A 14,983-nucleotide genomic window follows, 5' to 3' on the forward strand; every position below is an offset into this window, starting at 1 on the left:
GCATTCTCAGTGACCTATATAATCTTGGTCTACGAGGCAACCTACCCATATTTATTAGGAACTTCCTCAAGAGCCGATCTTTCCAGGTGAGATATCAAAATTCCCTTTCTGCTACATTCTCGCAGGAAGAAGGAATACCGCAAGGATCAGTTTTGAGTGCAACATTGTTTGCCCTTAGAATTGATTCCATTACAAAAGTACTCCCAAATACTGTAGAGGCTTACCTGTATGCTGATGATCTTGCTATTTCTTGCCATTCTCAGAACATGAGATCTATCGAAAGGCAATTGCAGATGTCCCTCAATAAAGTTCAAAAGTGGGCTGAGCTGAATGGATATCGTCTCTCCCAACAGAAAACAATTGCGATCCACTTTTGCTGTCAACGCAAATTGCATGCTGATCCTGAACTTCGGATTTCAAATTCCACCATTCCGACTGCCAGCAATATGAAATTTTTGGGACTAATCCTGGACAGTAAGCTCAATTTCTTTGAGCATGTTAAATCAATACGTACTGCCTGTCTTAAAAAGATCAACATACTAAGAGCTTTATCTGCCCTCTCTTGGGGAGCAGATCGTACAACTTTGCTGCTCCTATATAGAGCATTGATTAGATCCCGTTTAGATTATGGTGCTCCAGTTTATGATTCTGCCCAAAGGAGTGTGCTACGCTGGCTGGATCCTATTCAACACAATGCACTGCGGATTGCAATTGGTGCATACAGGACATCTCCAACTCAGAGCCTATACATTGAAGCTCATGAGCCCCCTTTGCATCTTCGTAGAAAAATGTTATTACTTAAATATGCAGCCAAAATACAAACTTGCTATTCACATCCTATTCAGTCATACCTTTTTGATCAACCACTGGTGAATCTCTACAGAAATAAACCAAGTAAAATCCAACCGGCTGGCCTACGGCTCCTTGAAATATCGCAGAACTGGAATGTTCGTCTCCACAATAGGGAACAGATAAAGAATTACGCTCATCCACCATGGACCACCTTTCCTCAACTGACCTCTGATACCTATTTCCTTCAATGGGGAAAGAATTGCCTACCGGCAGTGACTGTGCAACAACTCCATGCTAGCCATATTCAAACCTATGCCGACTTCTTACCGATATATACGGATGGTTCCAAATCTCTGTCAACTGTTGGAGCAGCAGCAGTGTTTCCCTCTATCATATCAGCTTCTCTTCCACCTGAATATAGCAACTTTTCAGCAGAACTGTATGCAATACAGTTAGCTCTAGAAAATTTGAATTTACATCCATCTGCAAAATATATAGTTTATACTGACTCTCTCAGCTCAATCAAAGCAATGCAGAATACATCTCAAAAGAATCACCATATTGTAATAAAAATCAGGAGTTTGTTATTGCAGATTTATGATCGTCAACAACTAGTGAAGTTTTGCTGGATTCCAGCACATTCAGGCATAAAAGGGAATGAAGTCGCTGATATATCTGCCAAAAGTCCAAATTCAGACCTAACTTCTGTCCCTATTCCAGCGCCCGATTATAATATCTTAATTCAAGCAGCATGCATTACACAGTGGACAGAATTATGGCATAACCAAACGAATAACAAACTTTTCCAGCTGAAACAAAACCCAAAGTTCTGGCATTCCAGCAATCAGACAGTGCGGCGCGAAGAAGTGGTACTCACACAAATGAGAATAGGACACACCCATCTGACTCACCTCCACCTACTAATGGGCGATGATCCTCCTCAATGTCCACACTGCTTAGAACATCTAACAGTCAAACACATTCTGATTGACTGTCCGCAGTATCAACAACATCGAGATGCAATACTTCAAAATATGGATAATCATTCAGAAACATTGACATTACATCATATTATTGGAGAGGATGCAAATGTTAACAAACTTTTCTGCTTTTTAAAACAAATCGGAGTGTATCATCTTTTATAAATAGGCTACAGAACTGAAACTAATTTAAACTGGATTATTTTTTAATATTCCTAAGAATAGGCACACTATAGCCATAGCAGCTAATGCGCCAATAAACACCCATACCACACACAAGAGACACATTTAACAGGGCATGTGTGTGTGTCTCGCTCAGTTAAGAATTCTGCACTTTTTAGGAAAGACAGAACTGCTACAAATAATGCTCATGGAGGGATAGCTACACTCCTAGACTCACTGGTATCTTGCAACTCATTCCTTTACAAACCTCCATCGAAGCTGTTGCAACGTGTATAGTGATTGGTATAACTTTGACACTTGTCTATTTACCTATCACCCAATCATTCCTATACCATCCATAAACTGGAAGATCTTATTCTGCAGTTAACAACCCCCTATCTGTTTATTGGGCAACTTGAATGGACACCATCCATTGTGGGATGTTCTCCCAATGCAGATGGACGAGGACAACTTATGGAACAGCTTGCTGACAGACCAAACCTGACTATACTAAATACTGGCTTGCCAACTTACATCCATTTCTCTACAGGTAGAACTCCTGCAATAGATCTCTCCGTCCCTCTTTCCTAGTATTGAGTGGATGGCCCTTGACAACCTGCACAAAAGTGATCACTTTCCGTTAATACATAAGATTCAAACAGCACATTCCATAATTTCCGAAAACTACGTAAAATGTAAATTTTTCAAAGCAGAATGGACAAAATTTAGTTCCTGAGTGTCCTTTGATGAACAGATCATCGAAACCTGTCCTAACGACACAGTTACCGATCACATTACAAGACAAATATTGGCTGCTGCATGCACTGCAATCCCACAATCACAGTCAACAATCCATAGAACCAAAAATCATTGATGGCACCTCCGTAGCCAGTTGTGAAGGAGCAGCAGTGTGTAGCACACGCTTCTTGATTAGACCGGGGTTTGAGCCAGTCACCACCGAATACGGAGGATGCGGAAAGGTCAGCAAATGACCACCACATATCCCCGGAGCAATATAGCCTTAGTTGCTAATGCTCCTAAAATCCAAATAACAACAACTTTTTCATTAATGAATAAAAACAAAAAAAAAAGACAAGATTGTTGACATCCCATTTGGAAGAAAATTTACAATTATATCTTCATAATGGAGAAATTAATTTCAAAGGTTTGGCATCATCTCTTCAAAGGCAAGGTTCACACTGATAAGGTAATAAATATTAGGGCCTAAAATTTTTAATTGAGAAATATAATTCTTGTATGCATAATACGGCTAAAAATTACTTAAAAAAAATGAATTTTTAGTCTTTAAGCAAAAAATTTATATGTGGTGCTTGCATGTATTGAAGCTGCAAAATTTTGCTCGCTTTAAGCAAAAGGTTAACCCCTGGTCTAGACGCATCTCTGAATGGTGCTGGTTGTGTCCATCCTTGCAGACTTCATGCACCCACATCATCATTGTGCACCCACAATGCAATGGACCCTTCTACCAGGACAATGCACTTCCCCACAGCGCCGAGGTGACTAGAACATGGTTTGAAGAGCATTCCGCAGCTTTTACCACCATGGAATGGCCTCCACGTTCAACGGACATGAACCCTGTAGAGCATCTTTGGGATGCTTTTGGATCCTTTGACAGAGTTATGGACAGTGGTGCTGCAAGCATGGATGGAAATACCTGTGGAACACTTTCGTGAACTAGTGGACTCTATCAATGCCTTCCTGTTTGATTGTTCTTATCCGGGCGAAAGGTAGGCCTAGTTGTTATTAAGTAGGTATCCAATGATTTCTGTCCGCTCAGTGTATTATTGCAAGGAATATTTTTAAACCTGTAAACTAAAGGTGTATAATTTACAACCAAAAAGTGATGATGGAAAAGTACACTGGTGAAAGAGGACATGGGATTGACATAAATTGACTGGCACAAAAACCATATATAAAAAAAGGCTCAAACAACATATCAAAAGTCACCCCTAACTTACATAGTTGTGGGGTAGCCAAAAGTTTATTTTTGAAAATCTCATTTGTTCCTAGTCTTAAAATAAGTTTTGAATGTGCGTACTTTTTTTTTTTGAAAAGCATATGTTTTTGGTTCTCTTAAGTTATGTTGTGAAACCTGCATATCCTTCGGTCCTGATTGTGTATTGCAACATCACATGTTTTTGTATATTGCATGTTTCAGTTGTATGGTGATGTAGAATCTGGACACATCATCATCATCATCAGCCATTTTCAATCCACTGCAGGATGAAGGCCTCTCCAGCAACTTTCCAGTTGCTTCTGTTTTGAGCACTGGACATCCATTTACTACCCACAAACTCATGAATTTCATCTATCCATCTCCGCCTTTGTCTTCCAGGTTTTCTTCTAGCTCCTCTTGGATACCATTCTGTTATTTTCTTAGTCCATCTGTCATCATGTCTTCGAGCTATGTGTCCTGCCCAAGACCATTTTAGTTCTTTAGTTTTGATAAGAATGTCCTTTACTTGAGTTTGTTGCCTAATCCATGTGTTTCTCTTCTTATCTAATAGTCTTATTCCCAATATGATTCGTTCCATTCTTCGCTGTGTGGTTCTCAGCTTCTCTTCCATTCTTTTGGTCAGTGCCCAAGTTTCACTTCCATAAGTCATGGTGGGGAGTATACATTGGTCCATTATTTTACGTTTCAGACAAACTGGGATATTGCTCTTCAGTATGTGACTATATTTCCTGAATGCTATCCATCCAAAATTTATTCTTCTCTTGACTTCCAGCCATTTATCATTATTACAGCTAATAACTTGTCCCAGATAAGTATATGACTCCACCTTTTCAATTACTGCTCCTTCAATCATTATGTCTCTTTCTGTGGCATACTTGTTCATCATTACTTTTGTTTTAGCCATATTCATCTTTAGTCCAAAATCCTTACTAGCTGTGCATAACTGATTAAGATTTTCCTCTAATTCTTTGGGATCATGGCTTATGACCACAATGTCATCTGCAAATCGCAAATGGTTTAGGTACTCTCCGTTCACATTGACTCCTTTCTGCGACCAGTCTAATCTTCTGAAAGCTTCCTCAAGGGCAGCAGTAAACAGCTTAGGAGATATTGTGTCTCCTTGTCGAACTCCTTTCTCAATTTTAAATTTCCTACTGTCTTTGTCTAGTCTAATAAAGGAGGTAGCACTCTCGTATATTTTCTTCAAAATCATAATATATGGGGTATCAATGCCTTGTCTTTCCAGTGCCCGAAACATTGCCTTATGCTGTATGGAGTCAAATGCCTTTTCATAATCCACAAATGCCAGGCATAATGGTGTTTTATATTCATTTGCTTTCTCCATTAGCTGTGATATTACATGAAGGTGATCCATAGTTGCGAATCCTGTCCTAAAGCCAGCTTGCTCTTTCGGTTGATTCTCATCCAGTATTCTTTCTAATCTGTTAGTAATGACCCTTGTGAACAACTTGTAGATGTGGGATAACAAGCTAATTGGTCTATAATTTCCAATTTCTGATTTATCTCCTTTCTTATGCAGCAAAACTATGATTGCATTATTCCACTGCTTAGGCGTCACACCTTTTCTAATGCACTTTGTGAAGAGCCTTGCCAGTTTTTGTGTTATGTCTCTTCCTCCCAATTTTAACAACTCTACAGTAACTTCATCTTCCCCCGGGGCTTTCTGATTCTTCATTTTCTTCAATGCATGTTCTACCTCATCAGGAAGAATATTGGGTATGTCGTATGTGTTGCTACTTTGCAATCCATCTTCCCCACTGCTGGCATCATTCCCCTGCTCCTTGTATAATTCTCTATAGTAGTCTTCTGCTATTTGAATTATGCCTTCTCTGCTGTTTATAAGTACACCATCGCTATTCTTCAGTTTCAGTATCATTTGTCTTTCTGTATTACTGCTCATGGCTGCTGATTTAAATCCTTTGTTTTCACTTAATGCTTGTTCTACTTTTCTTGTGTTAAATCTTCTTATGTCCTCTCTGAGTCTCTTTCTAATGGCTTTGCATAACTCAGTATACTCAATTTTCTCCCTGTCAGTGTTTTTCTTGCTTTTCATTTGTCGTCTTCGGTTCATCATGACAAGTGTTTCTTGACTAACTTTTTCTTCTTTGGATTTCTTTTTCCCTATAGGTTTCTTGGGCTTTATCACTTTCAAAAAGTTGTAATATTCCTCGTCGATATCTTGGTCCTCAGCAGTCTGCAGAAGCTCATACTTGTTCTTAAGTTCCAGTACATACTGCTTTTTCTCCTCTTCTGTTATCTCAAAGACCTTTGTATTATTTACTCGAGTCAGTTTTTTCCTTTCCTTTCCTACATCTATATCAAGTGTACATCTTACCATTCTGTGATCACTTCCAACATTTACCTTATTTAGGACGGTGACATCATTCACAATATATCTTCTATTAGTGAGGATGAAGTCGATTTCATTAGTAGTTAATCCATTTGGACTCTTCCATGTCCACTTTCTGTTCACCCTTTTCTTGAAAAAAGTGTTCATTACTGACAGTCCTTGAGATTCTGCAAATTCCACAAGTCTTTCGCCTCTTTCATTTCTTTCACCAATTCCAAAATTTCCTATAGTTCCCCTTTCTGTGCTGTTTTGTCTTTTTCCAACCTTAGCATTGAAGTCTCCCATAATAATAGTGTAGTGGGTTTTCTGCTCATCTAGAAGACTCTCAATTTCAGTGTACATTTCTTCAACCTCTTCATCATCATGGCTCGATGTTGGTGCATAAATCATTATAATCTTTAGCTTGTATCTCTTAGAAATCTTTAGTATTAGTCTTGACACTCTTGGTGATGTACTTTTGAATTCCAAAATGTTGTTTTTAAAATCTTTATGGACCAGAAACCCAATTCCACCTTCACTCCTTTCACTGTTTCCATTGGTGTACAGCAGATTTCCACTTGATAGACTTATAAGCGATTCATTTCTTCTTCTTGTTTCAGCCAAACCGATGATATTCCAATTCACATTTTCTAATTCCTTTTCCAGCTCTAATATCCTGTCTTCACCGATGAGGGTTCTTACGTTATAACAGGCCAAGTTCAGTTTCCGTGCATGGCAGCCTGGTCGTACCCAGAGATTCTTAGCACCCTCTGCTTCCACTCTAATCCTCTCGCTGCCGTAAGAGGGAGAGTGAAAGCTGCTGGGGACTGAGGGCCATTTGTTTCGTCGTGCTTTCATATTGCTGGAGGGGTTGGTCTTTTCCTCTTCATGCTGACCAGGCATCTTGAAGAGAACCACTCTACACGTTCGTTGCCACCTAAGTGACGTAACAGGGCTTACCATCGAGAAGGTGTGCATGAGTGGATTTTAGGGAGGCAGGCCAACCGGACTTCTCCTAAATCTTCTGTAATAGAGAGATATTGGATCCATCAGTGTTTTAGGCTGAGTGTCTGATAACACACAGGATACCTGTTCCCCTCTAAGCCCCCTGGACACAATATGCTTTAAATTTTTAAATTTCTTAATGTACATATTGAGATCATATGGGTTAATCTTAGTGGCAAAACACTGCAACGTGCAGCAATTTTCCCTGGGAGAGGAAATTTCTGGTAAAGTACAGTTTATAATTTTCTAACCTGCATGATGCCACTTTTGTTCAATTTGTATATCTTTTTCACCTTGTATTGCTCCTTGGTAACTAAATACATGGATATTGTATTGGTCACTATTGGTACTATGAAGAGACAACACAATTTTGAGTTTGCACTGACAGGAATAAAAATTGCAGTAGTGAAAACGATTATGGCTGCTGTCCAGTTCCAGTTAATTTAAATTTTATGTTAAAGTGACATGCCACTTCCAGTATTCCAGTTTAAGTTCTACCACCGTTAAAAGAGAAAGTTCATATTCAGGAAGAAAAGCAAATGATTGGGGCTAAATTTAATCTTTTAACCAAATCTTAGAATTTCCTTCAGAATTTAAATTTGTTTAGTTGAGCAGAGTAGTAAATGATGGAAATTCAGTCCCAAAATTTAAGCTGTTTCCATTATTATTCTCTGCTGAAGCTTTAAATGAAGTCTTTTGAAGAATTTCAAAAGGTTTATAAGGGGGGGGAAACCTGTAATAGTTTTTTCTTTTTTTTTTATGAAAACCCCAAACACAAGAGGTATTAGAACCTATAGTACTTAGTACTGTGCTTGGGTTGGAGGTTGAGAAGACGAAAGAAGATATTTGTTGACATTAGACTTGAACTTCTGTAGACTGAAATACATATGAAGGAAGGTTGTTCCAGAAATCGGCAGTTGAATGAATAAATGAGGAAGATGAAAAGTTGGTTCTGTGAATTTGAAGTTGGACAGTAAATGGATGTTGGCTGGTGGCGGCACGTGTTCGGACTGTTTTGAAAGAGAATTATAGAAGCCAATTCAGCAGAACAGTGCCCATGGAAGTATCTGTAGAAAAGGCATGCAGCAGAAACAGTGCGTCTATGAGACATCGAGTGGAGAGACTGTTAGAGATGAGTCATTAATTAACCTAATTACTCTCTTCTGAATGGAATCGGCGCCTCCGTAGCCAGGTGGGAAGGAGCAACAGTGCGTAGCACACGCTTCTTGATTAGACCGGGGTTCGAGCCCGTCACCACCAAATACGGATGATGCGGAAAGGTCAGGGAATGACCACCGCACATCCCGGAGCAATATGGCCTTAGTTGCTAATGCTCCTAAAAACCAAACAACAACAACAACTGAATGGAATCTAGAAGCCTGAGAGAGGTTTTGCTCTTCTGCTCCTATACTTCCCCAGATATAGGAGCAGAAGAATCCTTTTTGAAAGATATAAGACAAGACTGAGTTTTAGAGGATTGAAATCAAGTAAGTTGTCTTTGCCCCACTGGAGAATTACCTGGAGATCGACATTTAAGGAATTGGTAGCGGATATTCGAGAAGTTGAAGCTGATTTAGCAGGGCAGTGATTTTCAAAATGGAAAGTGGAATGCAATGTGCTATCATCGACAAAACTATGGATAGGATTTACAGTAAAGTCAGTTCAATGGAAGAAGGTCATTAATATACAAGAGGAAAAGAGTGGGGGAAAGAACTGTACCTTGGAAGACACCAGCATTAGTGGAGAAGTTAGAAGACAGAGAGCCATCTACCATCACCCTCAGTGAGCAATCAGAGAGGAAACTGGATAACCAATTACAAAAAACAGTTGGCAAACCGTAAGATGGAAGCTTGTTTAGAAGACCTTTATGCCAAACACAATCGAAATCCTTTGAGATGTCAAGAGCAACTGCTTGTGTTTCACCAATCTTTTCCATTGAATCTTTCCATAAATGGGTAACATAAGCCACAATATCACCAGGAGATTGACACTGACTGAATCCATACTGGCAATTGTTTATCAGATGGAAGATTTCTAGGTAGTTTAAGAGTTGGCGTTTAATTGATTTCTCCATTACTTTAGAAAGAGTAGAAGTAATTGCAATGGGACGATAATTGAATGGGAGGGACTTGTCACCCTTTTTAAGACTGGCTGGATATGAGCAAATTTCCAAGCAGAAGGAAAAACACCTTTGGAATAAGAAAGTGAAAAAAGACAGTCACGAAAAAAGCTCTAGATCCATCAGGACCTGGAGCTTTAAAAGCATCAAGATTTGTCAAAATTCTTCTGACATCCTTTTGACTGAAGACCACAGGAGGCATTGAATGGAGCATTTTGGGAATGGTAGGAGGTGTTTTACCAAGATCATTAATACATGAGTTGGAAGAGAAATTGGATGCTAGCAGGTCAAGTTTATCCTTGGCTGAAGTGACAACAGAACAATCTGGTTTTGGCAGAGATGGGCAGAAGTTGCGGCCAATAGCTTTGGCAAGAGACCAGAATGCTCGGATACCATTAGGGCAAGAAGCAAGTTTTCTACTCTTAGCCTGTTCCAAATCTAGTTTGGACTGGTTAATGACTGTTTTACAATTGTTGTGTGTAGGCAGAAAATGAAACTGAAGAATTGGAAATAAGCCAATTATGATATGTAACATTCCTCTCTTGAACAGCCTTAGCACGTTTATTGGAAAACCAAGGTTTAGATTTTAGAGGAGTGTGGAATAAAGGATTACATTCCAACAAGTATAATTTCACTGACACGATCTGAGCAAACAGTGACATCAGAAGTTTTGAAACAGTAGTCCGACCAAGGAAAAGAAGAAAAGAAATCTCGCAGGTCATCCCATTTTGCATTCTTGTAATGCCAAATGGTACGAGGTTGTGAATAGCCATGAGATAAAGGCCCCATTGGAGAAGAGACAATCACCAAGTTGTGATCTGAGGTACCTAAAGGACCACTCACTTCGACAGTGTACTTAGAAAGAAGGGTTGTTTGTGAGAAAAAGAGTAAGTGTGTTGGCTGTATGGTTAGGATCGTCCAGTATTCTTGTAGGTAAATGAACAATCTGTGCAAGGTCATTAGTAATTGCAAAAGCCTCAGCATCTCGACCACCTGGTGACTAGAAAATGGAAGCCAGCTGTAGTTGTGAACATTAAAATCACAAAGGAAAATTAACTCACTGTTAGGAAAGTTGGACTGGAGAAAGTCAAGTTGCAAAGAGAGGAAGTCAAAGAGCTCCAAGTGATTAGTGAAGTTGGGAGAACGGTAGAGACAACAGATGAATTTGACACAATGAGGTTGAGAGATTTTAAGCCAGAGAAGCTCGAAGAGAGGAGATTCCAAATTACCAAGTCTCTAACAGGGAATATCCGAACGGACATATGCACAAGTATCACTTTGGTGGTGAAAGGAATCGTATAGCAAATAGTTTGGGCTACTGAGATGAGCAGTAGTTGAATCAACTGAGATTCTGTCAGAAAAAGTACATGGGTTTGGCAGACTGCAAGTAGAAATGGACATTGTTGAAATTGGAATTGAGACCACATATATTTGTGAAACGAACCAGGAAGTGTTTGGGAAGTTTTGATCTTTTGGCAGTTAAGTTTGTTCTTAGTTTGACAATTCATGGTGTATTTAATACTAAGAAAAAGTAGATGGGTGATGTTTGAAGCAATTAAAATTTTTGGATATGGCATACACATGGTAAGAATATGCTCAGATCCCTGACATAACGTGGCCTCTACAATGCCCACTGCATACAAACATTCGGACTCCCTTCAGTCACTATCTGGCAGAGTAGAGGTAGCAAGATTATACACTAGCTGACCCGGAAGCCTTCTAGAGAGTTACCAATAGGTTTGGTTCGGTGTACTAATTAGTTGCCGGCCTGCGAACACCGTTTTAGAGCTGTATCCTCGAAATGTAAGAATACAGCTCATCATAACCTCAAAACATCATAACTTCATCACAACATAATGATGTTGTGATGAAGTCACAACATCATTATGTTGTGATGTGCCGATTTGACCATATTTATTGAATGATCTGACTCTGGCCATACATTTTTCCACATGAATTTAACGTTGACAGTTTTACTTTTTTCAGTAATAAAGCTATGATTCTGATACAGCCCACAATTGAGAAATGTTTTCATGCCTCTGTTACTTCAATAGATTCGGAATCAATTTTTTTTCCAAAATACATTGTAACGATTTTCTGATGTAATGAGTTTTAAAGGTGGATATAATCCTTGATCTAATGGCTGAATGAAAGGAGTTGTATTAACCCAGTACAACTGTAGTGGTAGGAACATAACTTCAACTTTTGGATGGCCTGATTTAGCTTTCCAAAACTTTGAAATCTATATTTTTCCACAAGTTCAATAGCACAGAACGTAACATGGATTTTCCAACAAAATAAAACACAGGGATTTCTCAATTCCCCCTTCTCCAACTAGAGAGTCAACAGTGGGGATTCAAAAAGAGTGGAAATGTTGAAAAATTATATCCAACATAATAGCAGGGTTTTCCCCTCACAAAAGCTCAAAAATACCCTGTTATTGCAAGGATTGCTGCAATTTTTCAGTGTTAGAGCGAAACCGTGTTGTAGAAGTAATGCGTTAATGGTTGACTGTATGCCATAATGCATAGTCTTTCAAAAATGCCGCATCTCCCAATTTGAACAATTATAAGAGCTGTGACTGTTTGACATGCAGATGTAGTATTTTAATAGAAGCATCATTTGGCTGATACCACTTTCCCTTTCTGCAATTACCACTGCAAAATAGTATTTTTTTTGCTAAACTCTACGCAGTTCTAATGTCTTTAGAAGACTCACTGTTATTTCATGCTCTCCAGTTCTCTTCTTGTTCTGCAATAACCAAAGGTGTGCACCAATCATCTAAATTCAACTAATTAATAATGTTAAATCTTATATGGAAAGTGTATTTTCTTAAAAAAAACTTAATACAATGCCGTTTCAAATCGGATTTGTGAAAGTCAGAATTCAATGGGAATTTAATCATGTAGAATTTGATAATCATCTCTGTTGCCCATAAAAAAAAATGATAGATATATGAATGAATTGTAAGGGTGAATATTTTCAGTTGTGGTCTGTTATTAATTCCCCTTGCATCCTTTTATTTTGTAAACTATATGAAATATAGGGTTATATTTTTAGTTATTTACTGGGTCAACTACAAAAGTTTTTTTAAAAAGACTTATAATATTAATGACCTCAAGAGAACAGTAGTTATAAATTACCAACATGGTACGTAATATTTCAACTTTTCTTTTAGGCTGCAGAAGAAGAGCCTGAGGAGCTGTCGATGAAGCAACAGGCTCATTTACAGCAGCAGGCAGCTAATAAGCGTCCACAGTCAGGCAGCAATCAGCAGCCTTCACAAGCCTCAAGATATCGTGAAGTCCCACCTAGGTTCATGCAGCAGCAGCTACAGCCTCTCAAACACAAGCAACAAAAATCAAGAGGTGATGCTTTACACTTTTATGCTCTTTCTTCCATATTAAACTGCTGAAAATTTAGATGGAAAAATGCATAAAAATCAATCAACTATTGAGCAGTGTATTGCTTAAGTATTATAAATTTGTGGTTACTAAAATGCTTCTTACATTCATCACCTGTTACAGAAGTATGACTTTTCATCATGATATAAAAGAGCAAAAAATTCTTTTGTTGTTTATATGTATTGGTTTAATATAGATGAAAAGGGCACTTAAGTTAAACCTGACATATTTGAGTGGCCACACGTGAGTGCAGTCAAGTAATGCAGGCACCTTTGAGTGGACTGTGATTCAAGTCTGCATGACTGCTAAATATGGTTAATGATTATATTGTTTCAAAATAATGAACTGTAAACTCCTTTGACCTGGTAGTTGTTCCGGATTATAAATGGATTTTTTTTTGCAAAAACATAGCTGAGTGGGCATAGTTCAGGACTGAATGACTGCTTAATGATTGTGTATTCATGGCCAAAATAATTAATTGTAAACTCGGTAAACTCCTCTGACCTAGTGGTCATGCCAGAGTAATAAACAAGATTATTTTTTATGCCTGATGTAGTCAAATGGTCAATATAAAAGTGAAGTAATGCATGCATGTTTGAGTGGACCATGGTTCAAGCTCATGTGTCTCCTAAATATGACTGATTGTATTCACTGTCAGAATAATTAATTGGAAATTTCTTTTAACTAGTGGTTGTGCTAGAATATATACAATTTTTTTCTAACTATTGAGTGATGGTATGCATTTGAAGTGAAATGGAGCCTTATTCAAACTTACAAATGTATCTCATGTATGGACTTGCTGAATGTCATACAGATGCAGAAAGGTTTTTGAATCATCTACCAAATAAGAAGACCTTTCAGAGAATAGACAAACAGTTTGAAGATATAGTGACATTCAACAAGCAAGTTTTAGATGGTGATAGACCAATCAGCATTAGGCTGGAGGAGTAAGCTCCAGCTCTATTACAGTGTCAGATGGGTGTAGAATATGCAACTATGTGGAGAAGTATTACAGAAACAATGGGCCATGTCACATTCAAAGATTTCAACACCTTGATGCAGTCAATTTTCGACCATAGAAGCTTTTTTCATTTTTAGTAGAAGAGAATCTGCATAATGTAAGGATCAGCCATCAAGTAGACACTGGCACCAATTAGCATTAATGCATGGGCAGGAATTATTGCCAGCTTGTCAGTTTTCCTGGAAGATAAACCAGAGAATCCTATCCTGATATTTTTTTTTTTTTTTTTTTTTTAGGGAATAATTTATACAACTTTCTAGTGAAGTTCCTCTTGCTCTGTGATGTGGTTTATGCATGTTGGTGTGCTGCCTCATTCTAGTCAAGTAATCAGTCTATTTAAATAAGCATTTCCTTCTAAATGGATTTGCTGTAGAGGCCTTTTTTTGCATCTCCTGCTTGCTTTCCAAAACTGAATCCACTTGATTTTTATCATTTATGTGACACACATTGATACCATTCAAAAGCTTTATCAACAGATAGACAACATAGGCTGTAACTCGGAAATAAAGCGATTTTTAGATATATTTTTATCTAAGCTTCTTTCATTGTTTTCTTATTCTGAATCAATCATGAAAGTATGACCCATGTGTTAACATGTTCACTGCACCTGACCCACATAATACTTTTCAAAGTGACTCTTGCACATACCTCAAGAGTTCTTATCTGTTACACCAATTGGACATATTATCTAGATGTTCTGGGGGCAAAAACATTTCAAGTAGTGGGTAGCTCATGCCAGGGAAGCGAGCCTAAAAAACTTCAAGGGTTGTGTTATGGTTGTTAAATAAACAAGAACAGTAAGTCTTAATTGTTTATATAGTAATGTTAGAAGTGTCGTCTATAAAATGAGTGAATTCGAACTGCTGGTTAAAACAAGTAGCGTGGACATAATAGGGCTTACGGAAACGTGGTGCCACCCGGAAATAGGGGATGACGAGTTTCAGTACGGTTTGTATAACGTATTTAGGAAGGATAGGGTAGATAGAAGGGGTGGTGGGGTAATGCTTCTTATCAGAAGCAGCATGAGTGCGACGATAGCTTTCCCGGATTCAGATGTTTCGCATTCTAGTATAGAATCTGTATGGTGTGAGATAGTTGGAAACAAAGGTATAATGCAAGTAGGAGTAATCTACAGACCAGGTGATTGTGAAGATTATGATTAAAGCCTCTAC

At 38.3% G+C, this 14,983-nt stretch overlaps 1 protein-coding gene across 4 annotated transcripts in view; it reads left to right on the forward strand.

Annotated features, from left to right (window-relative positions):
* The window catches only part of LOC150083194 (protein Gawky-like), a 295,134-nt gene that overhangs the window by 64,588 nt on the left and 215,563 nt on the right, over nt 1–14,983 (forward strand). For all 4 annotated transcript variants that reach the window (XM_090377898.1, XM_090377901.1, XM_090377900.1 and 1 more), the window contains exon 2: nt 12,565–12,754. In XM_090377898.1, coding sequence (XP_090234024.1) covers nt 12,595–12,754 — 160 coding nt within the window. In that variant the 5' untranslated portion in view covers nt 12,565–12,594. The remainder of the gene's footprint in view (nt 1–12,564; nt 12,755–14,983) is intronic.

This window comes from Mastigoproctus giganteus, chromosome 7 (genome assembly GCF_048544385.1).
Source record: "Mastigoproctus giganteus isolate SK-2022 chromosome 7, ASM4854438v1, whole genome shotgun sequence".
Taxonomy (NCBI): domain Eukaryota; kingdom Metazoa; phylum Arthropoda; class Arachnida; order Uropygi; family Thelyphonidae; genus Mastigoproctus; species Mastigoproctus giganteus.